This window comes from Salmo trutta, chromosome 26 (assembly GCF_901001165.1).
Source record: "Salmo trutta chromosome 26, fSalTru1.1, whole genome shotgun sequence".
In the NCBI taxonomy this organism is placed as follows: Eukaryota; Metazoa; Chordata; class Actinopteri; order Salmoniformes; family Salmonidae; genus Salmo; species Salmo trutta.
In genome coordinates, this window is record NC_042982.1 from 5167568 (window position 1) to 5182570 (window position 15003).

Sequence of the window (15003 nt, forward strand, 5' to 3'; positions counted from 1 at the left end):
AACTACAGGAAGCATTTGGTTGCAGTCATTGCAACACCTACAACCTAATTTTGACCAAAATTAACTGGAGAGATTATTGCTTCCAAGGTTTCCTGTTTTCAAGCTCTACAGAGGGTGCTCTAGCAAACATACAGCAGAGACCTGAGCACAGCATCCAAGACCTGGAACTGAGTGAGTAGTGTTTGGTCTGATGCTATTTTGAAAGCCAAGAAGAAAACGAAAAATGAAAGAAATCAAATCAAATCAAATTTATTTATATAGCCCTTCGTATATCAGCTGAAATCTCAAAGTGCTGTACAGAAACCCAGCCTAAAACCCCAAACAGCAAGCAATGCATGTGAAAGAGGCACGGTGGCTAGGAAAAACTCCCTAGGAAAAACTCCCTAGAAAGGCCAAAAAACTAGGAAGAAACCTAGAGAGGAACCAGGCTATGAGGGGTGGCCAGTCCTCTTCTGGCTGTGCCGGGTGGATATTATAACAGAACATGGTCAAGATGTTAAAATGTTCATAAATAATAATAATCATTGTAGTTGTCGAGGGTGCAACAAGCACGTCCGGTGAACAGGTCAGGGTTCCGTAGCCGCAGGCAGAACAGTTGAAACTGGAGCAGCAGCATGGCCAGGTGGACTGGGGACAGCAAGGAGTCATCATGCCAGGTAGTCCTGAGGCATGGTCCTAGGGCTCAGGTCCTCCGAGAGAAAGAAAGAAAGAGAGAAAGAGAGAATTAGAGAGAGCATATTTCAATTCACACAGGACACCGGATAAGACAAGAGAATACTCCAGATGAAACAGACTGACCCTAGCCCCCCGGCACATAAACTACTGCAGCATAAATACTGGAGGCTGAGACAGGAGGGATCAGAAGACACTGTGGCCCCATCCGATGATACCCCCGGACAGGGCCAAACAGGCAGGATATAACCCCACCCACTTTGCCAAAGCACAGCCCCCACACCACTAGAGGGATGTCTACAACCACCAACTTACCGTCCGAAGACAAGGCCGAGTATAGCCCACAAAATCTCCGCCATGGCACAACCCAAGGGGGGGGCGCCAACCCAGACAGGAAGACCACGTCAGTGACTCAACCCACTCAAGTGACGCGCCCCTCCCATGGACGGCATGGAAGAACACCAGTAAGTCAGTGACTCAGCCCCTGTAATAGGGTTAGAGGCAGATAATCCCAGTGGAAAGAGGGGAACCGGCAAGGCAGAGACAGCAAGGGCGGTTCGTTGCTCCAGCCTTTCCGTTCACCTTCACACTCCTGGGCCAGACTACACTTAATCATAGGACCTACTGAAGAGATAAGTCTTCAGTAAAGACTTAAAGGTTGAGACTGAGTCTGCGTCTCTCACATGGGTAGGCAGACTATTCCATAAAAATGGAGCTCTATAGGAGAAAGCCCTACCTCCAGCCGTTTGCTTAGAAATTCTAGGGACAATTAGGAGGCCTGCGTCTTGTGACCGTAGCGTACGTATAGGTATGTACGGCAGGACCAAATCGGAAAGATAGGTAGGAGCAAGCCCATGTAATGCTTTGTAGGTTAGCAGTAAAACCTTGAAATCAGCCCTTGCCTTAACAGGAAGCCAATGAAAAATAAAGTACATTACAATGATATATTTTATTTTATGGGGACTGAATGGTGAATTAAGGCTCCCAGGCTTGCAAGGACAGACCAGATACAAATTCAATTAGCACTAAGGTGTGAAGTAAAAGGTGTTGAGGCCTTTGGGCCCAACAAGTGGCAGGAGTCTTTGAAGCGTCCTCTGAAGCAGCTGTTCAAAGACCATTCACTGGCATTTTCTACAAGAAATCTGCCTCCAGAAATAAAAGCTTCTCCCAAGTGGGTGTGACACCTACTCCTGTTGCCTGCTGCACTGCTTCTTGGATTCCACCTGGCGATCTGTTCACCGTCTGCCCTGATCTGTCTCCCCCTGTCTGGTACATGTACCTCCACCACACTCACCCCTCTCTCCAGCACACACGCACTGTTGGGGCGAGAGACTCTGAACTTACAATGGCTAGCCCCAAGTCGTTATATATTTTATTATTTTATTGTGCATTTTCATATTTTGCTATTTGCCTCATGACTCCTGCATACTTTGTTGACTACAAACATTCTTTACCCAACCGTTGGACAGACTTTGTTTGTTCCCACACTCAGGAGTCTGACTCTCTATTGGCCTCCCATCCTATTCTAACCACCTCTCGCCGGCCTTGTATTCATGTTACCTGATGAAATTGTTGTACAATATGATCTTGCTGCCATCTGATGCACATTCAGATGTCATAAATCAGCACTACAGAGCTCTCCTTGTCGTATGCCCATCCTCTGCTCTCGCAAAAGCCTGTGTTTTCTGCACGTTAACACTAGAAGCGTATTACCAAAAATGGATCAATTGAAAGTGTGGGTTCACAGCTCCGATCCAGATGTGTTGGTCATTACTGAGACGTGTTTGAGGAAGAGTGTTTTGAATACTGATGTTAACCTTTCTGGTTATAACCTTCTTCGGCAAGACAGATCTTCCAAAGGTGGGGGAGTGGCAATATTTACCAAGGATCACCTTCGGTGCTCGATTGTCTCTACCAAGTCTTTCCCCAAACAATTTGATTTGCTGGTTTTAAGGATTAAACTTTCAAATAGCTCTTTGTTGATTGTTGCTCCGTGCTATCGTCCTCCATCAGCACCAGCTGTACCCTACCTGCCCTAAGCTCTCTCCTGGCCCCTTACACTAAGTCTGAATTTGTCCTACTAGGTGACCTAAACTGGGACATGCTTAAACCACCTGACCAAGTCCTAAATCAATGGGACTCCCTAAGTCTTTCTCAGATTATTACCAATCCCACAAGGTACGACTCCAAACACCCAGAAAAGGCTACTCTCCTCGATGTTATCCTCACAAATAATCCTGATAGGTATCAGTCTGGTGTTTTCTGTAATGACCTTAGTGATCACTGTTTTACAGCCTGTGTTCGTAATGGCTGCTCAGTGAAACGACCTGTCCTGATTTGTCATAGATGCTTGCTAAAAAACTTTAATGAGCAAGCCTTCCTTTTTGAACTGGCCTCTGTAAAAGGGTATAGAATCAGCTTGATCCCCTCTGTCGAAGACTCTTGGACCTTCTTTTTTGATATTTTCAGTGGTATTGTTAATCAACATGCCCCCATAAAGAAAATGAGAATTAAAAACAGGTTCAGCCCCTGGTTCGACCATGATCTTGCAGAGTTACTCCACCTCAAGAATTGCATTTGGTGAAAGGCTCGGCACACGCATACTCAGGCTGACTGGCTATCGTTCAGGCAAATGAGAAATAAGTGCACTCAGGCTATCCAGAAGACCAAAGTTAGTTACTTTAAGGAGCAGTTCTCTCTTTGTGTGTCTAACCCCAAGAAGTTCTGGAAAACGGTTAAAGACCTGGAGAATAAACCCTCCTCCTCACAGCTACTATGTCCCTTAATGTAGGGGTGGCAGGTAGCCTAGTGGTTAGAGCATTGGGCCAGTAACTGAAAGATTGCTAGATTGAATCCCCTAGCTGACAAGGTAAAAATATCTGTCGCTCTGCCCCTGAACAAGGCAGTTAACCCACTGTTCCTAGGCCGTCATTGTAAATAAGAATTTGTTCTTCACTGACTTCCCTGGTTGAATAAAAGAATGTTGATGATGTGGTTGTTACTAACAAGAAGCACATGGCTGATCTCTTTAATCACCACTTAATTAAGTCAGGATTTCTATTTGACTCAGCCATGCCTCCTTGCCCGTCCAACATTTCCTCATCTCCCACCCCTTCTAATGCGACTATCCCCGAATCTTCTCCCTCTTTTTCCTCTGAGTCCGATGAGTCACTGAGTCCGATGTGCTAAAGGAGCTCCTTAAACTTGACCCCAAAAAAACATCTGGGTCAGATGGTTTCCACCTTTTGTTCTTTAAGGTTGCTGCCCATATCATCGTCAAGCCTATCTCCAACTTTTTTAACCTGTCTCTCCTTTCTGGGGAGGTACCCATTGCTAGGAAGGCAGCCATGGTTTGTCTTTTATTTAAAGGGGGAGATCAATCTGATCCTACCTGTTATAGGCCTATTTCTATTTTTCCCTGTTTATCAAAGTGTTGGAAAAACTTGTCAGTAATTAACTGACTGGCTTTCTTGATGTCTATAGTATTCTCTTGTGTATGCAATCTGGTTTCTGCTCAGGTTATGGATGTGTCACTGCAACATTAAAGGTCCTCAATGATGTCACCAATGCCCTTGATTCTAAGCAATATTGTGCTGCTATTTTTATTGACTTGGCCAAAGCTTTTGATACGGTAGACCATTCCATTCTTGTGGGCCAGCTAAGGATTATTGTTGTCTCAGAGGGGTCTTTGGCCTGGTTTGCTAACTACCTCTCTCAAACAGTGCAGTGTATAAAGTCAGAAAATCTGGTGTCTCAGCCACTGCCTGTCACAAGGGAGTACCCCAAGGTTCAATCCTAGGCCCCACGCTCATCTCAATTTACATCAACAACATAGCTCAGACAGTAGGAATCTCTCTCATCCATTCATATGCAGATGATATAGTCTTATACTCAGCTGGCCCCTCCCCGGATTTTGTGTTAAATACTCTACAACAAAGCTTTCTTAGTGTCCATCAAGCTTTTTCTACCCTTAACCTTGTTCTGAACACCTCCAAAACAAAAGTCATGTGGTTTGGTAAGAAGAATGCCCCTCTTCCCACAGATGTCATTACTACCTCTGAGGGTTTAGAGCTTAAGGTAGTCACCTCATACAAGTACTTGGGAGTATGGCTAGATGGTGCATTGTCCTTCTCTCAGCACATATCAAAGCTGCAGGCTAAAGTTAAATCTAGACTTGGTTTCCTCTATCGTAATCGCTCCTCTTTCACCCCAGCTGCCAAACTAATTGATTGGCAGGTAAGATTCAGATGACCATCCTACCCATGCTAGATTATGGAGACACAATTTATAGATTGGCAGGTAAGGGTGCTCTCGAGCGGCTAGATGTTCTTTACCATTCCGCCATCAAATTTGCCACCAATGCTCCTTATAGGACACATCACTGCACTCTATACTCCTCTGTAAACTGGTCATCTCTGTTTACCCGTTGCAAGACCCACTGGTTGATGCTTATTTATAAAACCCTCTTAGGCCTCACTTCCCCCTATCTGAGATATCTACTGCAGCCATCATCCTCCACATACAACACCTGTTCTACCAGTCACATTCTGTTAAAGGTCCCCAAAGCACACACATTTATGGGTCGCTCCTCTTTTCAGTTCGCTGCAACAAACACTCAAACTGGACAGTTTTATCTCAATCTCTTCATTGAAAGACTCATTCATGGACACTCTTACTGACAGTTGTGGCTACTTTGTGTGATGTATTGTTGTCTCTACCTTCTTGCCCTTTGTGCTGTTGTCTGTGCCCAATAATGTTCGTACCATGTTTTGTGCTGCTACCATGTTGTGTTGCTACCATGCTGTGTTGTCATGTGTTGCTGCTTTGCTATGTTTTTGTCTTAGGTCTCTCTTTATGTAGTGTTGTGTTGTCTCTCTTGTTGTGATGTGTGTTTTGTCCTATATTTATATTGTGTTTATTTTTTATTTTTAATCCCAGGCCACCGTGTCCGCAGGAGGCCTTTTGCCTTTTTGTTGGCCATCATTGTAAATAAGAATTTGTTCTTAACTGACTTGCCAAGTTTAATAAAGGTTAAATAAAAAATATAAATATAAATTGCAGCTAAAAGTGGTACATCCAGTTATTGAGTGTAAGAGGGCAATTACCTTTCCACACAGGGGAATTAGGCGTTTCATAACTTTGTTATTTAAATAAATAAAGTAAGTATCAATTTTGCTAGCTAGGTTTCTCCAGACGCCGCCGGTGGATATTTGGTGACCTTGTGTTTCATGTGTTTGACTGTACCCAGGAGGGGCACACTTAATGACCATCTCATTTGCACGGGCTCCTCTTCTAATGATCTGTTAAAGTGCACTTAAAGAGTAATCATGGGGCCAATCCCGTTGGGCTTGTCAGGATACACTGGGGAAAAGGGATGGGAAGACCATGAAACTGTTATCAGCGCGCAAATGGTAGTCAATAAAGGTGTGGTGGGGACTTTAACTTAACTGTTCGAATGTCGTAGCCCTTTACACTTGTAACTGTATACGGGTTGAAAATGGCAGATTTGGACACTGATAAGCCCCTAAATTGGAACAGCAGTGACTATATAGTAACATTCTATACATGACGTCAGAGCTCAGGGTCTCCTCTTCACAGCTCTGTATGGGTTTTGACTGACATCCTTTCTGAACTTGAGCACTGCGGGTGACAAGAATTTGCCCCCATCCTTCCCACTAATTGTCTGAGTGAGGGAAATGTTGTAAATTAAGAGGACTCGATGTATTTTGAAATATGAGATGTTGAGGATTATAATAAATACCACTTTGATGTCATACAACAAGCCAAACACCCGTGAGTCCAAATGTGCACTTTACATTTCCAAATCATAAAACTCATGTAATACAGTGTCAACATTTATGATCGCAATGTTTGATGCACAGTTACAAAATGACATGGCGTTATACCCTGGGTCGTCCTGAACAGAATGAGCCTATGTTTGTTGTATTGTGAATAAAATATGTGTACCACGCATCTGAAGGCACTCATGAATCCATTCCATACCCATCAAAATGGTGATCTGCTTCTCTGAATTGCCTTTTGAAAGCCAAACACTGTAAGATTGTATTTAATATTTTAGCTAGTCAAGTTGGCAGTAGAACAACATTTCAAATGATGCCCACCTGACCCAGATTGCGATTTATAATGGACCATTTTTAAACAACAGTAATTGTGTGATGGCGGGAAGGCAGGCCTGTGTTCCAAATAAAGCTACAAGTGCGCTTGCTCTAGTTCCTCAACGGCACAGCTAGGAGAGCTCAAAAAACACCTTATAGTTGACTTCTTTGAGTCATAAAGGTGCATTGAAATTACTTAGGAACTGTGCACACGTTGGAGGGGTGTGTAGCCACTTGGATACACCAGTTAGACCTCTCACTCAAACCCTTGTAATTGTTTTGTCTTATGTTGGACCTACCCCAAACTTTCCAAGAATATTCTGATCGTGTTAATTAATGTATCCAGAGTAGTTTCAGCTATAATTGTCAACAAATGCGGCTAAAAGAACAGTAAATGTAAAACTCACTTAAAATCAACAGTGTAATGTTGTGTCAGGTGAACTCTTGTCCTCAGCTTTAGTCTAATAATTTTCCCATAATCTCCAAACTGTTACCTTTTAATTGCTACCATGGTTATGCATATGCTTTCCATATTTCTTCTGTAAAAAACATCTCAATTTATCTATATCCATATAGGCCAATTCCCACAAGTGTAAAGGGTTAAAGTAAAGCGAAGGGAATTGAAGTGTGTGTGTGTGTGTGTGTGTGTGTGTGTGTGTGTGTGTGTGTGTGTGTGTGTGTGTGTGTGTGTGTGTGTGTGTGTGTAAAATGTATCCACTCGTAGTTTATTTTTTATTGTTGCCGTATAGGAAGGGTCAGTGCCCATATATTATTCTATTTTCATAATTAAAGATATTGATTATAAATATTGAGGATAATTAAATGTTTTAAGATGTGGGGTGTAGTTCCAATTGTACTCAGGGCTGTGAACAACACCTCCGTCCATGTTGGAAATGTTCTCATGAATGAATGAATGAATGAATAAATTAATCTTTCGGCATGTTTATTTTAATACTCATTCATAAAGAATTAAGCACGGAGATTATACTGTTTCTGGCTCAACTCAGCTTTCCTTTTATCAAGTGCTGTGTGCTTCACTCCTCAATATCTATTTATCTCAAGTCCTCAATGTCCTGAATGCACTTGGCAGAAAGTTCAAAAACAATCTGCCAAGAGTTTGCCTCGAAAACATCAAAACATCGGAAGCTAGTGCGTCAGCTTCGATTGGGGTGTAGCGACTCGCCTTAAACTTTTCAGATTGCTTTTCTTCACCTGGCATGGACAGAAATGTACTGATTTCAATCAGATACAGAGACAACATGGCTACGAGAGAGTAAATCAAAAAGAGCTGTGTCACCACTAAACAGCACTGTGTTGTTGGTCTAGATTGGGAAGACGTAAGGCTGCCAGTTTGCATTGCGGTCTGTAGCTAGTGATGCTAAGGGAATTCACCAGGGACTTTCGCCTGTTCTGTTCTCCCTCAGGGGCTCTGATGAAAAATATTTTGTTCCTCCGTGGCCTGCTCACCTTCTCCTACTCTGCTAGTGTTTGTTGTAAGAGCACCAGCATCTAGTTGGGCTTTGATCTAGTGCTGCAGAGGAACCCGCTAACACGCTACCTTATCTAATCCTTGGGATTTTAAAGGCTACTGCCGGTGTCTTGTGAGGTTCCTGTTCTCAGAATGATTCTCTTCCTACTCAACTCACCAGCCCCATCACCTCTTATTGAGGATTGGACACATTCGCGCACGCACACAGACACGCACACACACACACACACACACACAGACTCAGCACAGACACACCACCTCCTCTGTCCTGTCTTCCACTGTAGAGTAGTCTGTCTCTGACTAAACTGTCTGAAGCCTGGGCACCTTTCCTCCTCCTCCTTTTCCACCTCCTCCCCTTCATATCTTGTCCCCGGGCTCAGCGAGGTGACAGGCGGCGTCACTGTTATAGACTGTAACGCTGGCACTGACACCTGAGGGTGACTGGGCTGATATCTCTATTAACCTCCTGGTGACGTCCTCCCCACCGCTCGGGAGCCACCAGACTGAACTTGGGGACATAAAAGTATAAGTTGTTTTTCACCCAGGCACATTTCCATGGGCTCGTTCCAGGCTGTACACACCTGCCCCATGCGTGTATGAATATGCGCTAAACTACAAAAGGAACACTTGCACACGTTAATGCACACACACACACCACATACATACACACACCACACACACACACACACACACACGCACATTGAATGAATTGCGTGGGTTGTGTACATGTTAGGAATCTTAATCATCTGGATTAATGAACTTAATATAACGAAACTTCAAGTAATTCAATGAAATTGGGGCTAAACGTATTAGATTAGCATGTGCCCTTTTCCCTGACATTGATTAAATATTCCGTTCATTCACATATCTCCTCCATATCGAGGCAACTAAACATGATTTATGTCGGACATGTCAATGCCCTTGTCACACACTGTACATACCTAATACCATTATACCTTTAACCCTCTGACTCCTCCCTCTGCAGGAATTCTCTCTGCTGCGATTGGATGATGTGCCCAGTGAGCGGGTGAACATTCTGGGCTTTTCCGTCTTCAACCGAACACATCCCTTCTTCCAGGATTTCCTCCTCAGCCTCAACCGTTCCTGGCAGGAAAACTGTGACCACGCCCCCTTCGCCGGCACACCGGTGAGACCAGGGTTCCGGTTTATGTAGGACAGAGAGGATTGCTCAGCAGCTAGACAATCATATCTGATCTCCATAATATATTTACATCTGAAGGTTCTGTAATGTTGCAGGTAGAAATGTAACAAATAGACCCGATGATTCCCAATTCTACTCTAGCATGTACTATTGGAAATTCAGCTCTGTTAGTTACATTTCCATCTGCAACCAAACAGAGTGTTCAGATATATGCAGAAAATATATTATTCTCTAGCAGTGTTTCTTAATCCTGTTCCTGGGAACCCTTTATTTGCTAAATATCTACTTGCAACCTTCTGAAAGGTTCACCCCCCTGAATACACTCCAGATCTTTTCTCATATTATAAGGTATCCCCACACGAGTGTCTGCGAGATTCGGCTTCATTACAAGCTATTAGATCTTTAAGAATGTTAAGGCTTGAAGCCTTTCTATGCCTTTAATACAGTTGTCTGTGTAGTCGTTAATTAGTCATTCTTAACGATCTAATTAGTTAATTGCCACATGCTTATTAAATGAATATGCGACTGGTAGTGAAGTACATAACATTAACATAACATTCTTCCATGCCGCATTTGAAAAATGTTAACCCAATTCACCAGACTTGTGTAAACGAGAAGTTTTCTGACATCAGAGAGCGACGAGGAATTCATTAATTGGGTCTATTGAATTTTTGTTTCTTAATTAAGCCCTCAAGAAAGATTTTGAAAAATCAATGGCTGCTGTTTTTTTAGAAACCAGCTGTTTTTCTCTAGTTGTTTTTTCCCCCTCATAATTAGGAGTTATCTTTAATTAATCACAGGATATTTTGTAGTCTTATCAGATCGATCACGAAGAGCAGTGGAGGGGTAACAGCTCTGAGCCCCTAATAAAACAAGAGTAGCGAGAGCGAGCTACACCTTCTCTCCCTGCTATTCATTTGCAGTGGTCCAGGGAGCTCTTTCATATCAGGGCCCATTTTTAAAGACCCCTCTCTCTCGGCTGAACAGTGTCATGGGAATGAGAGAGGTGGCGGGACGGAAGAGAGTGAGGTGAGGAAGAATGGAGGGGGGGGGGGGGTTACAATGACTTGCAACCAAAGTGTGTCAGATATTTTCAAACCTAAAAATGATTGAGATAGGTCCACATTCCAGGCCATTTGTTTTGTAGATCCAGCTACAGTATATGCCTCAATGCATGACAATCGATGGCGTAAGATGTGGATTCATTTTGATATTAGACTACTTTTGAGGTATGAAAAGACCTGACCAACTTTGATTTCGAAGTGACATCTCCCTTTGTCACATGGTGCATAATCGTGACTTATGATCAGGAAGTTGCTGTCATCGACTTTCCATCCTGGAATCCAAATGACACTGAACCACTGTACACACTCGCTCTAACTACTGTTTTCCAAGCTGTTGTTTATACTTTGTTGCCTGTAGCGCAGTCCAATTCAACATTGGCCTATGCAAGGAGGAGATATATCATGGAAATTATGATGGTTATGGGCCTTATATGGTGCTCATTGTTTACTGTGCATCACAATCATCTATATATTCCCATATCAATATGCACAACAGATCAGGGCCAGGGCTTATTGGTTTATTATACAGACATATAACAGTGAAATACTCCCTCTCTCCCTCCTATAATCTATGCCATCATGCATTTTAATTGTTTTTACATACACGGATGGGGCCTGTATGTAAACAGTCTACAGGACAAATCCCCCTTCCTGCGCTTCCACCTCCACCCCGACGGATGTGTGGTAATTGGAACAGCCAGGGCTTGCCAGCTCCAGTAGGGGTGAAAGTGGTGCGGCTTTTTTCCCCCTCTGTCAGCACATCAGAGGATCCTAACGATCTAATGGAATATCTGACTGCTGAATGGATGGCATTTTGGGGATCGCTTGTTTTAACCCATCACTGACCGACCAGAGCGGACCCAAGGCGTCAGGGAGAATGGAAGATCGGTGTGTGTTTACCACAGAATAGCCCCCCTTTTCTTCCTTCCTTCCCTCCCTTCTCCTTTCTTTCTTTCTTTCTTTCTTTTACTTCTTCTTTCTCTATCCCACCCCCCCACCCCCACCCCTCTCAGCTCTCGTCGGCGCTGCTGTTTGACGCAGTGCATGCGGTGGTGGCGGCGGTCCAGGAGCTCAACCGTAGCCAGAACGTGGGCGCCACGCAGCTCTCTTGCAAGTCCTCCAAGATCTGGGAGCATGGCACCAGCCTCATGAACTACCTGAGGATGGTAAGGGCGCCCCACTCTGGATAGGAGGGGAATGGCATTCTGTTGTTGGTCATGTTTAAGATTAAGATTAGATTAATCTTTGTGGAGCAAAATTTGACTGCAGTGCGCACTGTGATATATAGTATGCTCCCAAGTGTGTTAGTTAACATTATACTAAAAGCCATTTGTTGTGTATATCTTTTTGCAGTAGATATCCCTATCCCCTAAACCAAATTTTACTGTTTGATCTACCAGCTGAATATATTTGCATTTATGTATTTATATTTATATATTTATCTTCTAGCCCTTCTCTTACCACTGGGTATATAGTCAGTCATATTGTCACATTAACTTGGGTCACTGCTAGCCTGGTCCCAGATCTGTGTGTGCTGTCATTGATACGCCTAAGACCATAGGAGTTGGCAAGACAGTACAAACAGCTCTGGGATCAGGCTAGGTCACTGCCCCTATTTCTTCATCTGTAGCCTATAGCAGGGAGAAGGGGGGCAGGGAGGGAGTTAGAGACTGGTTGACTGGCTGTCACACTGTAATGCTCATAGTCCCTCATTAGGAATAAATGGCCTGTGAGTGAGCCGTCAAGACACTAGAGTGTGACATGTATTGAATTTCAGACTGTTTTTTTCTTCTTTAGTAAAAGCAAATCTGAAAATGATTCATCTCTTGCCATTTAGATGTTTTACCACCGTCACTTTGTCATCACACAATCATTTCGTTTGAGACTCCCTCGTATCGATCATACTGCTGGTTTCTCAGTATCAGATGATGGGGTGGCTTAGGGTTTTGTTGCAGCATAATTGTCAGCCCGCTTCCCTTCTGGATAATTGAATCAATATGGAACTAAAGCCCGACCGAACCCAGACATGCATGTGAAGTTACTGACATACCTGGGTTCAAACAGTATTTATTTTTCTTTCAAATACTTGGGAGCATCGGATTGAGCCTTGCCTGCAGTGCCGGATTGGCAGGGTTTGCAGTTTTCCCTTTTGGAACTACTCCATTGGCTCTGTCGCTCAAGGCAACCTCAATCCAGCACAGCTGAAGGATTTGAAAGCAAACTAACACTATTTGAACCCAGATTACTGACAGCAAAAACAACAGTCGCAGACCAAGTGAAACACCTTACTAACATGGGAGCTTTTCTCTCTTGTTCTCTCTCTCTCTGGGATAGGTAGAATTGGAAGGACTAACGGGCCACATTGAATTCAATAGCAAAGGCCAGCGGTCCAACTATGCGCTGCGGATCATGCAGAACAGTAGAGACGGTCTAAGGCAGGTAAAGTAACTCTCCCGTTCATACAGTGTTACATTACAATGTTTTGCCCGGTCGCAGGCCTATTCTTTTTACCACTACCCCAGAACTGCTGTGTGAAGCACTCCCTTACATCCTGTAATAGAGCTCTATGGTGCAGTGGGGAGCCATGATAATGTATTCAATTGATGTTTGGTCGTAGAAATATCCCCTTGACCCGCATGGTTTTAAGTGCTGAGGTATCCAAAACCCCTCCATGTGCACTATTAAATATTTAGAATGCCATTTGGACTGGCGCAGGAGGCATGGCTGAATTTGAAGGAAAGGGAAAGAAAGGAGGGTTTTAATCTTGTTTTTCGATAACTGTTTTTGGTGTCCTTTACTGAGTATCTTAATCTGAATCAGTATAGTGTTTTCAACAGTGGTGCTGATTTTGGAAGAGTTCCTAAGGAAACTGTGTTATTATAATGCCTTCCGGGACTTCACCTCAATTCACAAACCTGCATCAATTAATTTCACAGTAGGACATGTTGGTTTCATGTTGAGTTACGTTGCTTAGTTCCAGTATACATTTGGCTAGCCATCAGTATAGACTGATTCTGGTCTGGCGCTGTGCATGATCAAAGTCAAACATCTTTTGGCCTTGCCACGTCACAATCACTCCGGTGCTCTTACAATGGATATGGCCTACTAAACATGCTGCACTGTAGCTAAAGGAAAAATCCATCCAAAACGACTAATTCCTTTAATTTATAGTGTTATTTAACACTAATATGTTAGAGCAATATTTTATTTTTACTAATGGTGCATTTTGGCAATATCATAAGGTTGGTAGCTACATGGAAAATCGTTGTGGAAATCTGTTGCAGCTCAAGTCGACTACAAAATCCACGATGCAATGCTGTCTCTATGGGCTGGCTAGGTAGCAAACGTAGCTACACACAATAATACCAAAGACAATATCAGCATGTAAAGTAGCTAGTTAGCTGTAAAATCACCTAAACAAACTGCACTATCAATTTAGTAGTCTGCAATCTCACTATGCTGTACCTGCAGATCAATGTGCCTCACAGAGTGGAGTCTGACATTCGCAACAGCAGATATACTTTTGAGGAGATTACAAACGTTGCCCGTGCTACGTTAATGGACCGAGTGGTGGGACAAGGAGCCCTCTCCTTCAAGGAGTGAATGGGAGTCTATTGGGCGCTAGCTCAAAAACCCAACATTAGCAACATTCGTCAACAAGAAGTACAACATTACAAACCTTTTCCCGAGACGTGAGATAATTAACTTGCTATCTGTAATATCGTACAGCATTGGAATGGTGACAGTACGTCCTTTCGAGGACAATAGGCACGTTTCTCGACATATACACTGACTTTGAGAAGGGATTGCACGACGATTAGCTTAGCAACTGCTTGACGCAGCATGACAACATGAATGCAATTGGTCGACAGTCTGCTTGGTGGGGCGTTATACTTTCCTTCATTCACTGGATTCCTATCTCCTTTCTATAATACCTCTGGCAACAGCATCATGCAATGCACCCTGGACTAAAGTAGGCAGGCAAATAGGAAAAATGTGCTAGACCCTGCATTAAATTACACATTTCTTGAGGTAGGAATATGATCAATGACTCATTCAAGAGAAGACATCCTCTCGAGTTATGACATCGACCAGTATTGAAATCTGACATGTATGATAGACGTTTTCACGATCTTAAAGTTGTATTCCTATTCCCTTCCAGTGTAATGAGAGCGACTTTATCACAGTGCTTCGTCATACCAGCCGGATTTCTGCCTGCTTGAATGCCAATAACTCCGATACACATGAAAACCTGAAATGTCCCAGGGAATCGATAGAAAATCACTCAGAGATGCACAAAAAAACTATGTAACATTCAAAATGGGTGAACCTTTCCTTTAATGCTGAGGTTTCTTCTTCTTTTGGCCCCAGATTCTGTTGGCTGCACATGAAGAGTGCTTTTATCTCTGAGACGGCTCTCTTTGAGATAAACGCTGGCGTTGAAATTGTATCTTTGTGTTCTGTGTGTTGTCCGGCCTTGCGGCGGAGGGAGAAGTGGCG

At 43.4% G+C, this 15003-nt stretch overlaps 1 protein-coding gene across 1 annotated transcript in view; it reads left to right on the plus strand.

Moving 5' to 3' along the window:
* LOC115162938 (glutamate receptor ionotropic, kainate 4-like) overlaps positions 1–15003 on the plus strand; it is a 462700-nt gene that overhangs the window by 387200 nt on the left and 60497 nt on the right. The window contains exons 8-10 of the mRNA XM_029714471.1: positions 9263–9424; positions 11517–11669; positions 12838–12942. Of these exons, the coding sequence (XP_029570331.1) occupies positions 9263–9424; positions 11517–11669; positions 12838–12942 (420 nt within the window). The remainder of the gene's footprint in view (positions 1–9262; positions 9425–11516; positions 11670–12837; positions 12943–15003) is intronic.